General features: G+C 39.4%; 1 protein-coding gene and 1 long non-coding RNA gene across 3 annotated transcripts; one reads left to right on the top strand and one right to left on the bottom strand.

Annotated features, from left to right (window-relative positions):
• Nucleotides 1-168: 168 nt before the first annotated feature.
• Nucleotides 169-4,896, bottom strand: RPL24 (ribosomal protein L24). The gene is made up of 6 exons (XM_032631549.1): nt 4,759-4,896; nt 4,552-4,627; nt 3,902-4,012; nt 1,406-1,542; nt 924-987; nt 169-293 (listed from the first exon to the last, which is right to left on the bottom strand). The coding sequence occupies exons 1-6, from the start codon at nt 4,761-4,763 to the stop codon at nt 213-215; spliced, it is 474 nt and encodes a 157-aa protein (XP_032487440.1). The 5' UTR covers nt 4,764-4,896; the 3' UTR covers nt 169-212.
• A 40-nt stretch (nt 4,897-4,936) lies between these two features.
• Nucleotides 4,937-19,714, top strand: LOC116753618. Of its 2 annotated transcripts, XR_004349774.1 has the most exons (4): nt 4,937-5,069; nt 11,104-11,180; nt 16,413-16,502; nt 19,516-19,714. It is a non-coding gene; the product is annotated as an uncharacterized LOC116753618 (long non-coding RNA). The 2 variants fall into 2 exon arrangements; XR_004349773.1 differs by lacking the exon at nt 16,413-16,502.
• Nucleotides 19,715-20,878: the final 1,164 nt, after the last annotated feature.

The following is a 20,878-nucleotide window of genomic DNA, read 5'->3' as shown; positions in this document are numbered from 1 at the left end:
CAACTAGAGAAAGCCCACACAGCAACGAAGACCCAATGCAGCCATAAATAAATAAATAATTTATTAAAACAAAAAAACCCACCTAGCTCTTAAATTCCTAACTGTGTAGTTTAGCTATTACTGTGTAGGCTGAACATGCCTAATTTAGGAGTAAAAATTCCACCACAATCTAGTTATAGTCAGATCTTTATTTAAAAATCCAAGCTGCCAACTTAGCGTTTTCCACCAACACGGGGAGCAGAAACTTTCACAGGCTTCACAATCTTTTGCTTAGGTGCCGCCTTTGTGGGAGCCTGTAAAAAGACAATGTTATGTGGCATTATTCCATGTGAGGTTTTGTTTTGGTTTTTTTCCCCCAATCACTGCTCTCTTATGCCCAGATTCTGTTTGTTTCCTAGACTGCTTTCCTAATTATCTGTGTTCCTAATATTATAAAGTCCACCTTTATATGAAATATAAACGAAAGACAAAGATATGAGATTGAAGGAGTTAAGAGACACAACTAGATGCAGTGTGGGATCCTGAACTGTATCCTAAGAACAGAAAAAGGACCAATGCTAACTTTTTGGTTTGAAATTTTTACTATGGTTATTGAAATTAACAGTGATAAAAGCTGGGTAAATTCTGTACAATTATAGAAAATTTTACTGAAAATCTAGAATTATTTCAAAATAAACTTTAAAACACCTTTATTTTCCCCCTTTCTATTTCTATATAGCACTAACACACGCATTTGGCTTTAGCAAAGGGACCTCTCTGGAGACCGGAATCACTCACTCAGAAATCAATTATGGACATCATTTCCATTAGAGCCTTGCACTAAATTCCTTAAAAAAACTGAAACTTTCATTTACCACAATTTGGATTAAAAATAAATCTTTCTGTTGCTTTAAATGAGAAATCCAAGATAATCCCACAATTACCTTTGCAGCAGCCATTGCTGTCTTTTTAGATGCTTGCTTAGCCTTTTTTGCTTCCTTGGCAGCCCTGTGGGGTTAAAAATAACTTAAGCAAAGCACTTTACTCCTTAAGGGTATAGTCTATTAACAAGAGGCTAGTGTTTGGGAAAAGTAGAATTAACATATTGCTTCCCCACCTGCAATTATTTGTACGATAAATCCAAAGGATTTATTAACAAATGTCATTAACCACCAAGTCAGCTTAACGTTTGTTAGAAATGGTACAGTATCTTTATAATTGCATATAGAATTTCAACAAATCATTTAGACTATAGTATAAACTTCTGTATTATTAAACATGAGTGTTTACAATTTCACAATTCCTATACAGATGCAAGTAACACAACACAAAATAACATGAGATTAAGATTTCTGTGCCTATAAACCCAAACATAACCTAAAATCCATTCCAACAGCTGAAATGCTCATAATGAAAGCTTCCTCACCTGATAGCTTGTTCTCGTTGAGCCTTCCTAACTTCAGGTTTCTGATTCCTCTTGGCCATTATATCAGCAAGAGATGCACCAGTTATGGCCCTCTGAAATTTGACTGCACGGCGCGTTCTTTTCTTTTGAATTTCTTCCTACAGAACAAAAAGATGGGGACCACACTTAGCAACCTTGCTTCATGAATGTCGGGAAGAAATGAAATATATCACATGTCAGAAGGGGGCAAATGAGCTCTCTCGGGCCTTTTTTATAAGGGCACTAATTCCATTCATGAGGGCTCTGCCCTCATGGCTGTATCACCTCCCAAATGTCCCACCTCCTAACCATCACCTTGGAGGCTCAGTTTCAACATATGAATTTGGGGGGGAAACACAATTCAGACCACAGAAATATTCAACCAGGGAGTTCCCTAGTGGCCTAGTCGTTATGACTCTGGGCTTTCACTGCCAGGTTCAATCCCTGGTTGGGGAAATGAGATCCCACATGCTGCACAGTGCAGCAAAAAAAAAAAAAAAATCGACCAAAAATAATCCATGCAATTATTTGAAATGAAATATACATACAAATATATATATTTTAAAGTATCTATATGTAAAATACTGCAATACACAGATAAGTTTTCCGATTATGGATTGGTTAAACCATCTATTACAAATCCTGGCCATTATTTACTACTTTATTTAGAAAGACAGAAAGTTAAACTCTAAGGAAGTTAACTGAATAGTACTTTAAAAGTGATCTTAACAAGACTTTATCATAAAGAACGTGCTTTCGGAAAAAAATTATCAAACCCTCAACTCTATTTTGTTTTTACTCCAAGTACTGACACTGGGAGAAATAGTCAAGTTAGAAGATGATTTAAGACAGGAAAGCCACCAAATGTAGGGAATGTCTGGGAATCAAGACAGTACAATTCACACATCTGCTGCAGATTCTATACTGAAACCTATGCTACAGTGCTTGTGAGAAAAAAGACCTTGCGTGCATCTCTAAGTCCAAGAAAAAATAAAATGAACTATTTATTAAAGCAGGGATACATAAAATATCTTAAAATTTTTAAACAGGACATATGGAGAAAAGAGGGCACATTTGTGGTTAACCAAAATGCTCGTTTTACCAATACTTTAAACTTTGTACAGAGGTGAAATTTTATTGTAGAAAATGCCAGTATTTACCTGTTTATATTTTTCTTACCTCAAATCCATTTTAAAAATATTTTTCTTATTGTGGTAAAATATATATAACATTAAGTTGACCATTTTAAAGCATTTTTAAGTGTGTAATTCAGTGGCATTAAAAATGTTTGCAATATTGTGCAAACACCAACTTCCATCTCCAGAACTTTTTTCATAATTCAAAACGAACTCTGCACCCATTAAATAATAGCTCCCTATTCCACCTTCCCCCCTAGTCTTGCCTGGTAACCTCTACTTTGTCTTTATGAATTTGTCCACAACTAGGTACCCCATAAAAGTGGAATCATACAATATTTGTCTTCTTGTGTCTGGCTTATTTCACTTAGCATAATGTTAGGCTTGTCAGCTTTTTAAGGCTGAATAATATTTCACTGTATGTATTTATCACATTTAGTTATCCATTCATCCACTGATGGGACATTTGGTTGTTTCCACCTTTTGGCTATTGTGAATAACAGCACCGTGAACATCAGTGTACAAGTAATCTGTTTAAGTCCCCACTTACAATTCTTTTGCGTATATAGACTTAGAAATGGAATTGCTAGATCATGACGGTAATTCTCTTTAACTTTTTGAGAAACTGCCAAACCACTTTCCACAGTGCCTGCACCATCTTCATTCAACAATGCACAGGGTTCCAATTTCTCCACATCCCCACCAACATTTATAATTCCTCCCACCCCCACCCCCGTTTGGATAATGGCCACCCTACTGGGTATGTCACATCCCCGTTTAGAATTTTTCCTTCCTCTGAACTCCCGTAATACCTAGCCATGTCTTTCACCCAGGAGGTGCTCACTCACTAAATATTCACAAGCCTCCTGAATACCAATTCTCTTGCCATGACACTCAAACCTTTTCTCAAAAATCTGTTTCAACAACCTAAAAGACCACTTCAAAAAACAACCAGTTTTAAGAACTAATATGCTGGAAGACTCCACAATATGATACCTACATTGGGAATAATTCTATAAGCATTATAACCAATACCAAGTTTTCACAGAACTACTTAGTTGCCACCCACTTGAACATCTTAAACACTTTAATGGTGCACTATAACCCAAGTGAGCTTAATGTAATTTACCTAACTCTGGAAGGGGGAATGCTTTCAAATTTCAACTTGATATTTTTACTGTGAGCCTAAGATGTATAAGGAGGCACTCTTTATATCAATCATTTTCACTTCACTGTCTGATGCTTTTCAGTTAGGAGTACTTTCACATACTGTCTCATTTAATTTTAAAAAGCAGTAAATGATGCTCAGAGTTTCAACAACATGAAAGTGCATTTCACTTACCGACTGTCCCTTTTTGTGCTTTCTTCTGTAGAGGACAGTCCAGTTGATCTGACGAGGATTCCTCTTGGAAAGGAATGCCGACTCACATTTTGCATTAAGAAATTGGAAAACCTGTCGTGACAAGTTCAAAGTAGGAGTCTTGAGCTTGAAATTACTAGTGAATTAATATTCTAATTCTATCCTCTCATTTTACAAAACTGAGGCCCATACAGACCAAAAGGCTTGTATCACTGAACTGGCAGGAAACTGTCTCTGCGTTTCGCCCTGTCTTTTCTCGAGTAGACAAACCTAAGTTCATAACGCAGAGGAGAGTTGGGTGTCAAATTCTGGAAGGCATCTAACTCCTGTCCCTCCCGAGATTCCAAAAGGACTTGGTGCCCATAAAATAGCCAAATACCCCGGTGGCCCACTGCCCTTACACTGGAACATTAATGTTACACAAGCTCCTAACTTCCGACCTGATTTACATTCGATCAAAGCTCAAGACCGATTCACTTAGAGGCTTCTGATCCTAACAATCATTGCACACACGGTCCCCGGAACAAGCTTTTCAGGGACCAAGGGTGATGTGGTGAAGGATCCCGCCTAGACTGAATGAGACCGGTCTTTCCTTAGCAGCAAAAGTGCGTTTAGCCCACGCGGCCTTTCACCTTCCCGTCGGTCCTGGCGTAGCGCCTCCCGTGTCCTGGGTAGATCTTGTACCCGCTGAAACTGCATAGCTCGACCCTGTAACGAAAAGCAAAAGCACATTAGGTGGGGTGGGGGATATCTTCGGAAAGGAGAAGCCATGCCTGGGATGCCGGAGAGGCCCTTTGCCCGAAGATGCAAGAGGATTGGGATATAAGGTTCCTGCTTACTTCATTGCTGCTAGCGCCGGCGAGAAGAAAAGATGGCGAAAAGAAGGAAAGGATCATGGGAAAAGCCCTTATAAGGTCGTGGGAAAACAATCTCCTCCCACAGTTCTCTTCCCTAACCCCGGCGTTCGGTGATGACGTCACCTCGCCGGGGCGACACGTCTAGAGTTCCCCGGTGGCCGTCCGCCCCTGGAGTAACTGCGCTAGAGGCCGTTAAGGCTCTACAGGCGGGGAGGGAGGGACAGGCTGGCAGTTGCTTTCTGAGTCATTTTGTCGTCTCTCTTAGAGCTTCGTCCTACTGCAGGGAACGTGAGGTAAAGAGAAGAGGCTCCTCTCTCCCCTCCCTCTTATAGTTTAGTGATGTATAGATGAATACCGCTTAGGTAAAACCTAAAATAATATTTTGCCTTCTGTGCTGGCCCATTTCCTTAACTAACAAAATTAAATTGTAATAGTTTCCACATTTGCAAAAAAATAAGGACATCTGAACTGTCTCTGAGGCCGTGCAAATGGAATTGTGCTTGATGGCGTTTTGCATTAATTATAATTAACGTTCGTTGAGTGTTCTCTTTCTGTGTGCCAGGACTCGTGCTAAATCATTTGCATACATTAATTCATTTAGTTTACAAAATCTCTATTAAGTAAGCGCCGAAGCATTGCAAAATGACGACTGCCGGTGGCGGTCGATTGCCAGGCTGCCGGCTGCTACCTAGTGGCGGGGGTGTGGGGGTAGCGGACGGTGGTTGCTCAGGAAACGGTAAAGCCCTTCTCTGGAAAAGGCAGCCCTGCCCGGGCCCACCGGGAAGGCCGATGTCTGGATCGCTTGAACCCTTCTGTAATGCTCGGTACTTCAGCAAATAATGGGGAGTGGCAAAAGAGAATCCTTGAATTGTGTGCGAGGCTGGAGTACTTGACTAGGAAACAAATCTAATGATCGGTTTATGCTGTTGTTGGAGCCCATTGGCAGGCTGCTCCAAAGTATGCCTCAATGGCATAGTGGATATTTTGCATTCAGGTTACTTAAGAACCGGTAGGTGCAAGAAGGATACTTAGACCCTCCTCTGTGTCCCCTTGGAAGCAGGAAATAAATCTCTCATACTCTCTCGCTGTACTGTACCAGAAGATAGGAAGACATCATTATTACCAGAGATAGGGAATTCAAGGCACAGAAGCTTGTATAAACAAACTTTCATACTTCTTTACTAATTTACTACCCAAAGCCCAAACTTTGCTTAAATTCCTTACTAATTATTGTTCCTTTGTCTAAAAAATATAAAAGCTGCCTGCTTTTGCAACTTCTTACTTAGGACTTATTTCTGTGAGACCTCTGTGCACATGAATTAAATTTGTTTAATTTTCTTTTTCTCCTGTTCATCTGTTGTGTGTTGATTTTATTATTAGTCCAGCCGCAAGAACTCAAAATGGGTAGAGTAGGAAATTTCCCTCTTCTGGACACTCTCTATATAAGCAACTCACCCTAAAAAGTTCTGCAAGTAGGTGGTTGAAGAGATTTAAAAAGTCCAACAAGGTGGCTGACTGATATTAAGAAAGCTGCACATATGTTGGAAACAATCTCAAGAATGAATGAACAGAGATATGAATGGAGTTGAAAAACCAAAAAAGCAAAGGGAAGGAATTTGACAGCCTGACCAACTCTGACCAGCTGTTGAGAGTGTCTGGTATACTTAGAAGACTTTGTCTAAATAGACTACAGGCAGATGGATACCTCAGCTTCCATGGTTTTTGAACTTGACTCTGACATCCATCTAACTTTCTTTGTTTTAAATTACTGGTGATAAAATAGTTTGCTCACTTAAAAAAAAAGTCTTTCTGGAATAGTCCTGGCTTCTACAAGCTCCACAAGGCAGAGCTGGATGTGAGTAGAGGGTGGAGCCAAGATCTACCTGCAGGATTTTGGATCTGTTTACTTCACAGAACCCCAGAATTTATAGTCCCTTCCCAAGCATTTTAGGAAGATTTTGTTCTGTCGGTCCTCGAAATTATTTTTGGTCTGACTAGCTCTGTGGAGGAAAAGCAGGAAACTCGGTCTTATGGATTTTAGCTCTTTTACTCTTTCCTGGAGCTGGCATTTCAGGGTTCTTTATAACACTTTGTATGTATCACACCTTACATTGTGTTCAAGCACTCTTATAATAAGAAGAAATTATACAGAAACCCCTAAAAGCATTTTATGTAGTGTCATAAAGCACAGTTTCCAACACCATCCATAAATTTTTGCAGACTTTATCCTTTCTCTTTCATAGGCAAAAGACAGCTTCACTCCAAAATTGGTGCTTTTCTGGGCGTCTATATACTTCCTGAAAACAGAGCATTCTCTTCACTGTTTCTTCACCTTTTATACATAGTCTCCTGCTGTATTAGTTTCCTGTGGTTGCTGTAACAAATAACCACAAACTTGATGGCTTAAAACATGACAAATGTATTCTCTTATGGGTCTGGAGGCTGGAAGTCTGAAATCAGTATCACTAGGCTGAAGTCAAGCGATCTGTGCTCCCTCCAGAGGCTCTGGGGTAGAACATGTTTCTTGCTCTTCCAGTTTCCGCCCAGATAAACCCTCTTGAATTCCTAACCCATAAAAACGGTGAGATCATAAATGTTTGTTGTTTTAAACTACTTTGTTTTAGGAATAATTTGTTAAGATAGCAATAGGTAATGCAGGAAGTAAGGAAAATTTGAAGATGGAGACTTAGTGAATAGCGGTATCATTTGTCAAAAGAAGACAGATAAGAGGAAGGAGCGTGTTTGTGAGGAAAGGGTCAGTTTGGGAAAGACCAAGTTCACGATGCCCGTAGGATGTGAAGGTGGAATTGTGTAGTGGGAAGATAAACAAGTTTAGAGGAGTGTTTGGAATAGAATGTATTTTAGGAGTAATGGATCTATAGGTGATAGTAGAATATGTGGGATAGCATCACCTACTGTCACAGGCTGTCTTCTCTGGAAGCACTTACTGAGACTATGTTTAGAGTAAAAGGTATTTACTAGGGACCAGGTCCTATGAAAGGAAGGAGGAAGCAATGTTAGGCAGAAGAAGGCAAATGCATTACTGGCCCAACTAAACCCCAGTCAATCCTGCCAGGAGCTCTGGAACAATTATTGCCTGTCAGAGTATCCCTTTTTGAGTCAAATGATCAATTCTCTTTATACCCCCACCTTGCTTAGTCAGCAGATGTGGCTTGACCCAGGGAGTTCATGACCTAAGTGAGGTGGTGCTCAGCAGCTGAGCCAGACTCTGCTGACAGCTGGAGGACATTGCTAACTATGATGTCTTCAAGCTCTTGCTTGAAGAGGGATCTGGATAGGGCATCTCTGGGTCTGCCACCCCTAGAAAGAGTGACTAGAGTGAGTCAGCCAAAGGAATCAGGAAATACTAATATTTACGGGATAGGAGAAATGGAGAAAGAATCTACTGAAGGAGGCTGAGCAGATGAGGTCAAAGGAAATAGATATCCATGACAGTCATCTCACAGAAGCCTATGGAAGATTTTTGACTGCGTTAAGAGGCAGAAAAAGTTAAAATAAGACAACAACAGGAATGTGTAAACACGAATGCCTTCGGAATGACTTAGGCACCAATCTTAGTGTTTTCTTCCAATAGCATTCTCTCCTCAGTTGTGGGAGGGATCCTGCCTTTTTAGAATCCATCATCAGAGTTCCCAGTAGGCTGGTCAATCCCAAGACTCTCAGGCATTGGCCTCAGGGAAGGCTTTGAAAGGAATGCCTAGTAACTAGATTAGAAAATAACTAGGTTTAAAAATTACTCAGTGGGGCTTCCCTGGTGGCTTAGTGGTTGAGAGTCCACCTGCCGATGCGGGGGACACGGGTTCATGCCCCGGTCCGGGAAGATCCCACATGCCGCGGAGCGGCTGGGCCCGTGAGCCGTGGCCGCTGAGCCTGTGTGTCCGGGGGCTGTGCTCTGCAACAGGAGAGGCCACAACAGTGAGAGGCCCACGTACCGCAAAATAAATAAATAAATAAATAAATAACTCAGTGAACAATTATGAATCTTTCTTTAAAATTACGAAGCATTAATCAAGTTTTCATATCTACCCATTATATAAATTATAGGGGACAGAGGAACATGTGAAATGATTCCACATGCTTGCAACTGGCATCTACAGGATGACTTAATTTCTTCAACATCATGTAAAATTGAGAGAGAGAAAGAGAGAGAGAGAGAGAGAGAGAAGAACGAATGAACAGAACCAGCTATATAAATAATTTGCAGGGTCCAGTGTAAAATGAAAGTATGGGGTCCCTTTGTCAAAAAGCAGGAAAAAGATGTCCTTAAAGTACTAAAATAAGCTATTTCCTTTCTTCTGCAATCTATCTCTCGACCTTTCATGATATTTTTTCAATTGCTATTTTACTTCATGCTCTCTCAGGCAAGGACATTCGCTGGGCCAATGCAGCCCCTCATAGGTGCCCAGGGTCCTGCCCTGTGACTTGACATTGTGCATGAACATTCCAGGCCTACCTGCTCTCAGGTCCCCCTCCTTAGAGGCACCGGACCAACAAACTGCCTCAGTGCTGCAGGGAAGTTCAGCCAGCCATCTCCTTCCACCATCCTCCTGGGTAGATGTCAAACTGGCATAATGCATGATGGTGCTGCCTGCTTTGGAGAGAGCTGAGGGGGAGGGGAAGGAGTGAGTCAAGGGACTGTAGAACCAGCGGCCCTCTGGAACCCATCCCTAGAAAGAGAGGAGGCTGCAAGGAGTGGGCCCACAAGGGAGCTGAGGTGGCAAGCCCCAGGCACATGCTCTATCGTCCCATTATACTTCACTTAAAAAACACAAGTGCAAGGATACAATTATTAAGACTTTCAAGACAGCGACTGCAGAGCATTAAACTCCAAGCATGGGATACCCCTGAGCAAGGGACCCTGTGTGACTGCATAGGTTGCACAACTTGAAGCTGGCTCTGCCTATAGATTAAAAAAAATTTAAGAGCCTCCTCAACTAATTGCAACATATGGATTTTAACGGAGGCCTGATTTGAACAACCAAGCTGGATAGACCATAGGGGTAATTTGAATACTGACTGGATTTTTGATATTAAGATGTACTGTCAATTCTTTACCTATTGTAATTGTACTGTGTGTTTAATAAAAAAAAGAGTTCTTATATTGATATTTAGAGATACATACTAAATATTTACAGATGAAATAGCAGGATGGCTGGGATTTGCCTTAAAATAATCTGAGGGAGGGACTAGTGGGTAAGGGCATGGATGAAAAAAATGATTGGCCAGAAGTGGATAATAGTTGAAGCTGGGTGTTGTGTAGGAGAGTTCATCACAATAGTCTCTATATAGTTATGTACTCTTTTTTTAATTAAAAAAATTATTATTATTATTATCCTTTATTTTTGGCTGCATTGGGTCTTCATTGCGGTGCCCGGGCTTCTCATCACGGTGGCTTCTCTTTGTGGAGCACGGGCTCTATGCGCGTGGGCTTTGGTAGCTGCAGCATGCGGGCTCAGTTGTTGTGGCTCACAGGCTCTAGAGTGCAGGCTCAGTAGTTGTGGTGCATGGGCTTAGTTGCTCCACGGCATGTGGGATCCTCCCAGATCAGGGATCAAACCCATGTCCCTTGCATTGCCAGGTGAGCCAGGATTCTTAACTACTGTGCCACCAGGGAAGTCCTGTTACGTACTCTTTTAATCACTTTTCCATGATAAAAAGTTTCAAACAATTATAAAGTGTTTAGGGATTGAAAGATTTAAGCCCCGCAATTCAATCCTGAAAATAGGAGGAATAAGTACCACCTGTATTATTTTGTAATTTAAAAAATTTTAAAAACAAACAAAAACCTACTTTATACAAGAATGTTTATATCATCTTTATTCATAATACATACAAGAAACACTCTCGGTGCTGTATCAAATGTGAATATATAGACAAACTATAATATATATTCATATAATGGACTACTACTCAAATAAAATGGAATAAACTACTGACTTACTCATCAACATGAGTCCCCAAAACCTTATGCTAAATGAAAGAAGCCTTACCAAAAAAAAAAGTACATATTGTATGATTCTGTGTGTATCAAGTTCTATACCATACAAATCTAACCTATGATGGAAAAAAATATCAGAACAGTGGTTGCTTCTGTGTGGGAGAGGAATTATTGAATGGGAAAGGGTATGAGAGAACTTTCTGTTTTAATGGTAATGTTCTATGTCTTTATGGATTTTGGGTTAATTAAACACAGTTGGTCAAAACTCAGTGAATGTTCATTTAAGATGTGAGTATTCATGTAAATTTTAGTTTATATCTTTTTTTTTTTTTTTTTTTGGCTGTACCACGCGGCATGCACCATCTTAGTTCCCGACCAGGGATTGAACCTGTGCCCCCTGAAGTGAAGCTCGGAATCCTAATAATTGGACCGCCAGGGAATTACCGTAAATATTATTTAAAAAAACAGGAAACTAAATAAATATTGAACACTAGTTAATGAAATACTTGTTGAAGTATATAGGGAGATACATCAAAAGACGAGATGGATGGAGGGGAGGGATAGATGGATATATATGTGATAAAATAAGTATAATAAAATGTTGATAAGAGAATCAAAGTGGTGGGTTTATGAGTGTTCCCTGTAAAGTTCTTTCAAATTTTCTGTATGTTGGAAATGTTTCATAATAAAATTTTGGCTAAATGAAGGGAGCCATCTTCTGGAAGAAACTGGTATTACCGATTGGCTCAAAAATGCAAGAGAAACGAAGCATGGTATTTATTATGATTCAGAATGCAATAATTGCTTAGTACTGTTCACATACTCTATTGGTTCTCACGCATGTGCCCAAGCTGTCTTCTTTGGCTGGAATCTTTCCTCCCTTTCACTGGCTAATTTCCTACTCAGATTTTATTTCCTCCAGAACAGAGGTTTGGAAATATTAAGTGTTTTAGGCTTCATGGGCTAAGAGGCAAAATTGAGAATATTTATATAAGTATTTCTATAACAAGAGAGAAAACCAATTTCCACAATATATCCATTGACAAAATTTAAAATATAATAATATTAAGTACGTTTTTGTAAAACAGATCTACTAAAGAATGAAATTCTTTTTGGGGAGGGGGAGGATAACATTTCTCTTAACATTTCCCTATCATCAAAATCAATTGCAAGTATTAATGTGTTAATCCTGATCTCTAATGAGATTTTACAACTTTTGTCTTTGAAAAATGTCTTTTCACCCTGACAAATACTACCATCAATCCAAGGACATATGATTTAAATTGAACATATTAATCTCTTGGAAGGCAATTATAGAATTAGACTATTTTCTTGATATTTTCCTTTTAGCATGTCAGATTAATTATTTCCAATTGAAAGTTAAGTGAAAGCTCCAAAATGCACAGTTAAATTGGTCTTGAAACATGGAAATTTTCTTTGCATTTGCATTGAGGTCTCAACAACACTACTAAAACTGTAATTTGAGCTCGAAAAATATAACCACTGCAAATTTGTTTGAGAATGGACAGCTTCCTTTTTAACTTATGAATCAACTAACGTTAGTGATTATTGAAATGACTTTACCACAGAATAAGTTTTGCATGTAAGTGCTGCATTGTCCTTAGCTTGAGTTTGTTAAGAAGCATCATCACATGATCAAAATTAGCAAAAAACTAATCCTAAAGCCATTCAATAAGTGTTCCATAATAGTGGTTAAGGGAGGTTCTTTTCATTTGAAAAAATTTCAATCTTGGCCCTGAGCTAAAAAAAATTAATAATAATAATAAAATGATACCACTGGTAAGTCATCAAACACTGTGTGGTAGGGCAAGTCAGGATATTCAGCTGCTATTTCTGACAAAAATTCATGGGCTGATGATGGTAAACCCATAAGAACAAATGAAGTTTATTGTTGACATCACTGGCTCAACACGTGGTGGATTCAAATGTTTTCCACAAAGAATCTGCTAATTAATAATACAATGATGTTATAACCGTAGGCTTTACACCTTACATTTTCACAAGTGTTGTAAATCTGTCAAACTAAGGCTTTTTCTACTTTTTTAAACAGAAGATTCCACTTAGGTGTATTGAATTAGTGTTTTCTCAACTTCTTTAAAAATATTCTCACCTGTTCAATGCACCCTATTCATAAAGGCTAATTCTAAAGTCACTTGAAAAGTTGACTCCTTGAATAAACAGAACAAAGGAGCAGTTTCAATAACACCTGTCAACTCATTAAGAGCCAAGGAAAACGATTCAAAATAATTAGGCTTCACTAAATAATTTAAATTGACTATTGATGTTCCCAGTGTGCTCAACACTTGAAGCAGCTGTTCTTACCTAAAGGCTAATGATCTTAAACAAGTTTATTTTTTCTGGATACATTTCTTCAGCTGCTGCAGTCAAACATCATCTAATTAACACACCATAAGTAAATGACTTTCCTTGCTTGCCTAACAAATGAGCCACTTGGAAATTACTTTGGTTGCAGCCTAATTTTCTTTCTCTCTTTCTCCCTCTCTCTCTTTTTTTTTTGGTGAAGAAATTTTACTATGATGAGATATTCTATTTAATTTTTCTAACTTTTCTGTTTTCTGCGATTTGAATATTGTAATGACTGCTCAGTCTGGTAATGTCGACATATATTGTATTCTTTTAGCATATAGGTTCATTGCATAATAAACATAATGCTTTGCCATCTAATTTGTTAACAAAATAATCTGCAGGTCACAGTATCTTAAAGATGGAATATTTTAAGCTTACCATTTTCTTTTTTTTTGTTTTGACATGATAAGTATATGCTGGTCATAAAACTAATAATAAAATGTCACAGTATGGCGATACACATGGCACATGAAATGCTGTCAAGTAAAAATGTGTTACTGTGGGCTTTCCTGGTGGCGCAGTGGTTGAGAGTCCGCCTGTCGATGCAGGGGACTTGTGCCCCGGTGCCCTGTCGTGCCCCGGTCCGGGAGCCCGGTCCGGGAGGATCCCCCATGCCACGGAGCAGCTGGGCCCGTGAGCCATGGCCGCTGAGCCTGCGCGTCCGGAGCCTGTGCTCCGTAGCGGGAGAGGCCACAGCAGTGAGAGGCCCGCGTACCGCAAAAAAAAAAAAAAAAAAGAAAAAGTGTTACTGTGATTTGTAGTGTGTAGCAGCACTAATAAGAGCTAAGAATGCTGCATATGGTCTCAGTCATGAGGACCCCGTTATTGTAGTGTAAAAGCAGCTGTAGACAATAGGTAAATAAATATGACTGTATTCCAATGAAATTTTATTTATGGACACTGAAATATGAATTTCATATAATTTTGTGTCATAAAATATTACTATTATTTTTTCCCCAGTCACTTAAAATGTAAAAACCATATTAGCTGTAGGCTGTACAAAATTAGGCACCAGGCTGGATTCAGCCCATAGTCTGTAGTTTGCCAACATTTGCTAGAGAATATCTATGTAAAGTAGACGTTTGAGTTGATTATTTCATTTGAGTTTATTATTTCATGGAAGGAAATTTATATTTTATTTTTTAAAAATGTTATTGGAGTATAGTTGATTTATAATGTTGTATTAGTTTCAGGTGTACAACAAAGTGAATCACTTGTACATATACATATATCCACTCTTTTTTAGATTCTTTTCCCATATAGGTCATTACAGAATAGAGTTCCCTGTGCTATACAGTAGGTCATTATTGGTTATCTATTTTATATGTAGTAGTGAAACAGGAGGGAAGGGGGTAGGGCATAACCTTTAAAACAATGATACAGCCATAGGACATGACAAAGACTGGTTAGAACCAACTGGGTCCAAGATGGCAGAAGATTTGACTTCCAGTAGACCTTGAGCCTCATTATATGCTCATTGTAATACATTAGCATGCTAAATGACACACCCACCGGCGCCATGACAGTTCTGAGGCCAACCATAAAAGGTCAAAAAGTGGGCGGTGGCCCAATTCCTGGAAATTCCCACCCCTTCCCCGAAATAATTGGAATAATCCTCCCACTTATTAGCCTATGAAATTACCCAGCCCATAAAAACTAACCAGAGCATATTTTGAGGCTCATTCACCTTCTGAGATGGTCCACACTTTGTCTGTGGAGTGTGTTTCTTTCTAAATAAATCCATTTCTTACCTATCACTTCATCTCTGAATTCTTTTGTGCTGAGGCAAGAACAGTAGTGTGTATATGTCCATCCCAAGGGAATTTGTATTTTAGCTTAAAGAGATTATTAATATTCCTTCTGTATTATAGACTTTGTGTTGTAGTTAAATGTGAAAATCTTAGTGATTTCAAAGTTTTGAAAGTACAATTTCAGAAGAGAAAAAGTTAACACATATACTTGAATTCCTCAGTGTAGTAATATACTTTATATATTTCTGTTCGATAATATCCTCTCTTAACTGGAAAGGAAGAAAAGGTAAATTTCTTAAAAGTGCATGAGATAACCAAAAATAGGTCACAGGGAAATTTACAAACATATTACCTGAAAATAGCAGTCTCAAATCTATGTGCAGTATACATCCATTTTTGTTAAAAAAAAAATACGGGAGGCAGGGAATCTAGATATCGTCCCATAGATAAAAATAGATTAAAAGGAAACACAACATGTTAACAGTGACTATCTCTGCATAGGGGAATTATGGAAGATTATTATTTTTACTTTTTTGCTTGCCTGTATTTTCTAAGATTTTTACAGTAACATGTTTTTAAAGTTGGCGCATGCTACATTATTTTAAAATAGAAAATATATCCTGAAGGACAAAGAGAACATCTAAAGATATACTTAGACTCCTTTAGAGATTATTATTATTTTAAAATTTTATTTTATTTTTGGCTGAGTTGGGTCTTTGTTGCTGCGTTCAGGCTTTCTCTAGCTGCGGAGAGCGGGGGCCACTCTGTTGCTATGCGAGGGCTTATTGCGGTGGCTTTTCTTGTTGCGGAGCATGGGCTCTAGGCACTTGGGCTTCAGTAGATGCAGCACGTGGGCTCAATAGTTGCAGCACATGGGACCTAGAGCATGTGGGCCTCAGTAGTTGTGGCTCATGGGCTTAGTTGCTCTGAAGCATGTGGGATCTTCCCGGACCAGAGATCGAACCTGTGTCCCCTGCATTGGCAGGTGGATCCTTAATCACTGCACCACCAGGGCAGTCCCTGGAGATTATTTTTTGCAAATTAAATTAGGTTTGAAAACTTGTGTAACATTCTGTGTGCAAGCAACTGTGTAGGAAAGCTATTCTGATAATTACTGTAGCTAGATCACTTATATCAGCTACACTGGTGTATGCCATATATGAGAGACACAAAATTCACTGATACTCTGAATTTTCTTTCTCTTCAGAGAAATTTTTTCCAGAACTGACTAAATTTTTCATACCTCTATCTGATGTCAATGGAGCCCCAAATGAGGTGGACCATCACATATAATTACAAAATGAAGGCTTTAGTATTTAAAAGCTACTTGGAAGTTGGTTACTTCTCTGCCTCCTGTATTAGCCAGGGTTCTCCAGAGAAACAGAACCAATAGTATATATATAGATAGATAGATAGATAGATAGATAGATGTAGATAGATAGATATAGATTTGGATATAGATAGATATTAGATGAAGAGATTTATTTTAAGGAACTGGCTGACATGATTGTGAAGGCTGCGGTTTCCAAAATCTGCAGGGTGGACTGGCAGGTTGGAAACTCAGCAAGGAGCCAGTGTTGCGGTTCAAGTCCAAAGACTGCCTGAGAATTCCACGCTGTTCCAGGGAGGTCAGTCTATTGTTATATCTAGATCCTCAGCTGATTGGATGAGGCTGACCCACATTATGGAGGGCAATCTGCTTTACTCAAAGTCTACCAATTTAAATGTAAATCTTATCCGAAACACCCTCACAGAAGGCATTCAAAATAATGTTTGATGATATATCTGGGCACTGTGGCCCAGCCAAGTTGACACATGAAAATAACCATTATACCACTTTTTTCTCTTTTTTTTTTGGCTGCATTGGGTCTTAGTTGCAACACGTGGGATCTTCATTGAGGTGTGCGGGATCTTTCATTTCGGTGCGCGGGCTTCTCCAGTTGTGGTGCACGGGCTTCTCTGTAGCTGTGGCGTGTGGGTTTTCTCTCTAGTTGTGGTGTGCAGGCTCCAGGGCATGTGGGCTCTGTAGTTTGCAGCACGCGGGCTCTCTCGTTGAGGTGCATGAGCTCAGTAGTTGTGGCATGCGGGCATAGTTGCCCTGCGGCATATGGAATCTTAGTTCCCTGACCAGGGATCAAACCCAAGTCCCCTGCATTGGAAGGCAGATTCTTTACCACTGGACCACCAGAGAAGTCCCTACACCACTTATTTTTTAAAAATGAATCATGTTGGGGGGGTGGGGTAGAGAGTAAAACTACCACTCTTATAAAAATGAACTTTTTGAGCTTTTAAGCACTCATAGTGTTCCAAATATAAATTAAAATTACAATTTTTTATTTAAACATTCACTTAATTTTCAATTGGAAATATGATGAATCACTTATATAGTTTTCACTGCCTTTTAGAAGCACTTCAAAAGAGATGATGAAATAAAGCTGTCAAGGATTCCTTTATTATTTTTTTAAAAATAAATTTATTTATTTATTTGGTTGCACCGGGTCTTAGTTGTGGCTCCAGGGCTCCTTAGTTGCAGCACGTGGGCTCCTTAGTTGTGACGTGCGAACTCTTAGTTGCGGCATGCATGTGGGATCTAGTTCCCTAACCAGGGGTCGAACACCGGCCCCCCTGCACTCTCCACTACGCCACCAGGTAAGTCCCTCCTTTATTATTCTTTTAAACAAAAGTCATCTTCTTCCCAGTTAGTTAGGCAAAGTCACCTGGAAAGTATTTCACAGTGCCTTTATTCCCTTTTATTTTAAAAAATATCTTTACTGGAGTATAATTGCTTTACAATGGTGTGTTAGTTTTTGCTTTATAACAAAGTGAATCAGCTATACATATTCATATATCCCCATATCTCTTCCCTCTTGCATCTCCCTCCCTCCCACCCTCACTATCCCACCCCTCTAGGTGGTCACAAACCACTGAGCTGATCTCCCTGTGCTATGTGGTTGCTTCCCACTAGCTATCAGTTTTACATTTGGTAGTGTATATATGTCCATGCCACTCTCTCAATTTGTCCCCGCTTACCCTTCCCCCTCCCCGTGTCCTCAAGTCCATTCTCTAGTAGGTCTACGTCGTTATTCCTGTCCTGCCCCCAGGTTCTTCGTGACCATTTTGTTTTTTTAGATTCCATGTATATGTGTTAGCATATGGTATTTGTTTTTCTCTTTGACTTACTTCACTCTGTATGACAGACTCTAGGTCCATCCACCCCACTACAAATAACTCAATTTCGTTTCTTTTTATGGCTGAGTAATATTCCATTGTATATATGTTACAGTGGCTTTATTCTTGAAATTTATTTTTACTTTCACCTCTTCTTTTTCTCAGATATTAGCTGATATGTTATATGGGGGAAAATAAAATAAAATATTTAGTATCTCATCTTGAGATGGCTAACTCTTCTAAATTATTTTGGCCCTGACGTTTCATGCTATTTGGGATCAATTCTTTAAGACTCTTCTGTTGGCCTTCCTGAAATCTCACTACTTTGGAGAATGGCGGGCTGGCAGTTTACATCCAGATGGGTGGTGGAGACAATCATTCACTGGTTCCCCCAAACTATTTTATTTTCCTCTCCCAGAGAGAGCTTCCTATTTGTTCAGCACTAATCTCTAGACAGAAGCCCAGCTAGAACCTCCTTATAATAATAAAGCAGGGGCTTCCCTGGTGGTGTAGTGGTTAAGAATCTGCCTGCCAATGCAGGGGACAGGGGTTTGAGCCCTGGTCCGGGAAGATCCCACATGCCGCAGAGCAACTAAGCCCCTGTGCCACAACTACTGAGCCTGCACTCTAGAGCCTGCGAGACACAACTACTGAAGCCGGCGCGCCTAGAGCCCAAAAAGAGAAGCCACCGCGATGAGAAGCCTGTGCACCTCAATGAAGAGTAGCCCCCTCTCGCTGCAAGTAGAGAAAGCCCACGTGCAGCAACAAAGACCCAATGCAGCCAGAAATAAAAATAAAATAAAATAAAAAATAATAAGGCAGAGTAGTTAGCCCCTCCGTCCAAATATTATTGTAGAATTTTATTACTGAAATTCTTTCACTGTGGTTCTGAACTTCTTTTTGATTTACAGACCACTTCGATAATTTGAAAGAGCTGCATCTCCTCTTCTAGATGAGTGCACAACAAAACACTTGAAACTATGTGTATAACCTTGTGCACTGTTTGGTTTTTATTATTGTGTGTGTAACACCTATTAAATAATGATAGCTAATAATGAGGAAAGTTAGTGCTCATTTGGAGCTTCTAGGTAACCCGTGATGAAATAAAATTCATATTTTATGGCATGACAAGAAATTTTAAACATAAAATTTTCACTGCCCTTTTGGGCCTCCTTTAGTGTGTATTGTGTATCTGCATTAACCAGACCTCCTTAGGAGATAACCTTCCTTCTTAATCTCACACAAGGTCACAACTCCTCAGAAGATAACCTTCCCTCTTAATCTTGTAAGGGGCCACGATGGCCCCCTGTGAGTACAAAGTACTTGCTTTGTACTGTAGATATGGACAGTGTAAACTGTCAATAATACCTAATTTGTCTCAAAAACTTATATAACTTTACGGGAAACACTGGCTGACACCATCCACCCTGGCTAGGCACCACAGTAACCATTTGAATGAATTATCTTAAACAGGATGACCTGGTAAGGAACATGGAATTAACAAGCCACCACCAACTGGAAGAATTTGGGAAAGGTCAAAAGGAGACACAAGTCCACGTGTCCTACCGACCTCCCAGAATCCTCCTCGCTGGAATCCATCTTGGCTGAGCGATGCGTGCACCACCAGGAAGGACCCTGAGTCAGAATGATTGGCCAGAGACAACCTGGAAACTAATTCTATCACCATAAAACCCGAGATTAGGAGCCACATGGCAGAGTAGTTCTCCTGGGTTCCCTTACCCTCCTGCTCTCCACCTGGGTGCCCCTTCCCAATAAAGTCTCCTGCTTTGTCAACATGTGTGTCTCCTCGGACAATTCATTTCCAAGTGTTAGACAAGAGCCCTCTCTCAGGCCCTGGAAGAGGTCCCCCTTCCTGCAACATAACCATGCTTTGACCTCTAATGGACAGAAGAGTCCTCAGAGCTTTTTGGGTTACAATCATCAGGTTGACTGGATTAAAATTTTCCACTTCTTTCTTAGATCGACTGTTGATTAAGTTTTTCATTGACACCCATGAACTGTTTTTTCACAGTTGGTAGTCTCTCCTTCCATGTCACAGGTCATATAGATAAGAGAGCAGGACCATAAAAGTCTACCAATGAATACTAACCAGAGAAGAAAACTTTTGATTTTGTACACCTAAACCTTCATATAAATCACAAAAAAATCGTGTAAAATACTTTTATTGTAAAAATAAGGCACATTTTCAAAATCTTTAGTGTCAAAACTCTTTAGATTAATAACTTCTTAGTTTTAAAACTTTAAAACTTCAAAGTTATTATTATATTTACTTCTTTCAAACATAAGATGTCATCCTAATTAGAAAAACTCCTTTGTCAAGATAAATTGCACTATCCAAAATGTTGTTCCAGTTTTCTGTCTACCTAGTCTCTTAACTTCATGTTACCTAAACTTGTACATAATACTCTCCTGAAACTGCTCTGTTTGTTAAAGGTTACCATCCACTATTACAACAGTCTCCTTCCTGCCACTATTCTGCTTTTCAATTCACCCTTGTTTCATGAGCAGTTTAACCTTTCTAAAACACAAGTATCATTTTGTCATTCCCTCAATCAAAAGCACCAAGTGAAAACTAGTGGAATGAATGGTGGGAAGTAGGGTGAGGCCAGATTATGGTTGCCCTGGAAAGTTGAATTTCAAGAGGGAAGTTTTTGAGGAGGGGATTAATATTATAAAAGGTGTTGTTTTACTTAGATCATGCCAGTAGCAGTGAGCAGATGAATTAGAGATGGGAAAGATGAGTCAGGGGGATCAGCTGTTGCAGAGATCAAGTACACTGTGCTGATAGGAGGGAAAGTCTTTCTTGTGGGGCCTA

Source organism: Phocoena sinus, chromosome 4 (genome assembly GCF_008692025.1).
Source record: "Phocoena sinus isolate mPhoSin1 chromosome 4, mPhoSin1.pri, whole genome shotgun sequence".
Taxonomy (NCBI): domain Eukaryota; kingdom Metazoa; phylum Chordata; class Mammalia; order Artiodactyla; family Phocoenidae; genus Phocoena; species Phocoena sinus.
Note: the sequence above shows the minus strand (reverse complement) of the source record. Positions and strands in the feature narration are given on the sequence as shown.

Excerpts from the sequence above, each read along its gene's own strand:
- RPL24 (XM_032631549.1), bottom strand. Across the intron at positions 1,543-3,901 it reads AGCACAAAAAGGGACAGTCG|GAAGAAATTCAAAAGAAAAG; the intron begins GTAAGTGAAATG and ends TTTGTTCTGTAG. Across the intron at positions 988-1,405 it reads CAACGAGAACAAGCTATCAG|GGCTGCCAAGGAAGCAAAAA; the intron begins GTGAGGAAGCTT and ends TTAACCCCACAG.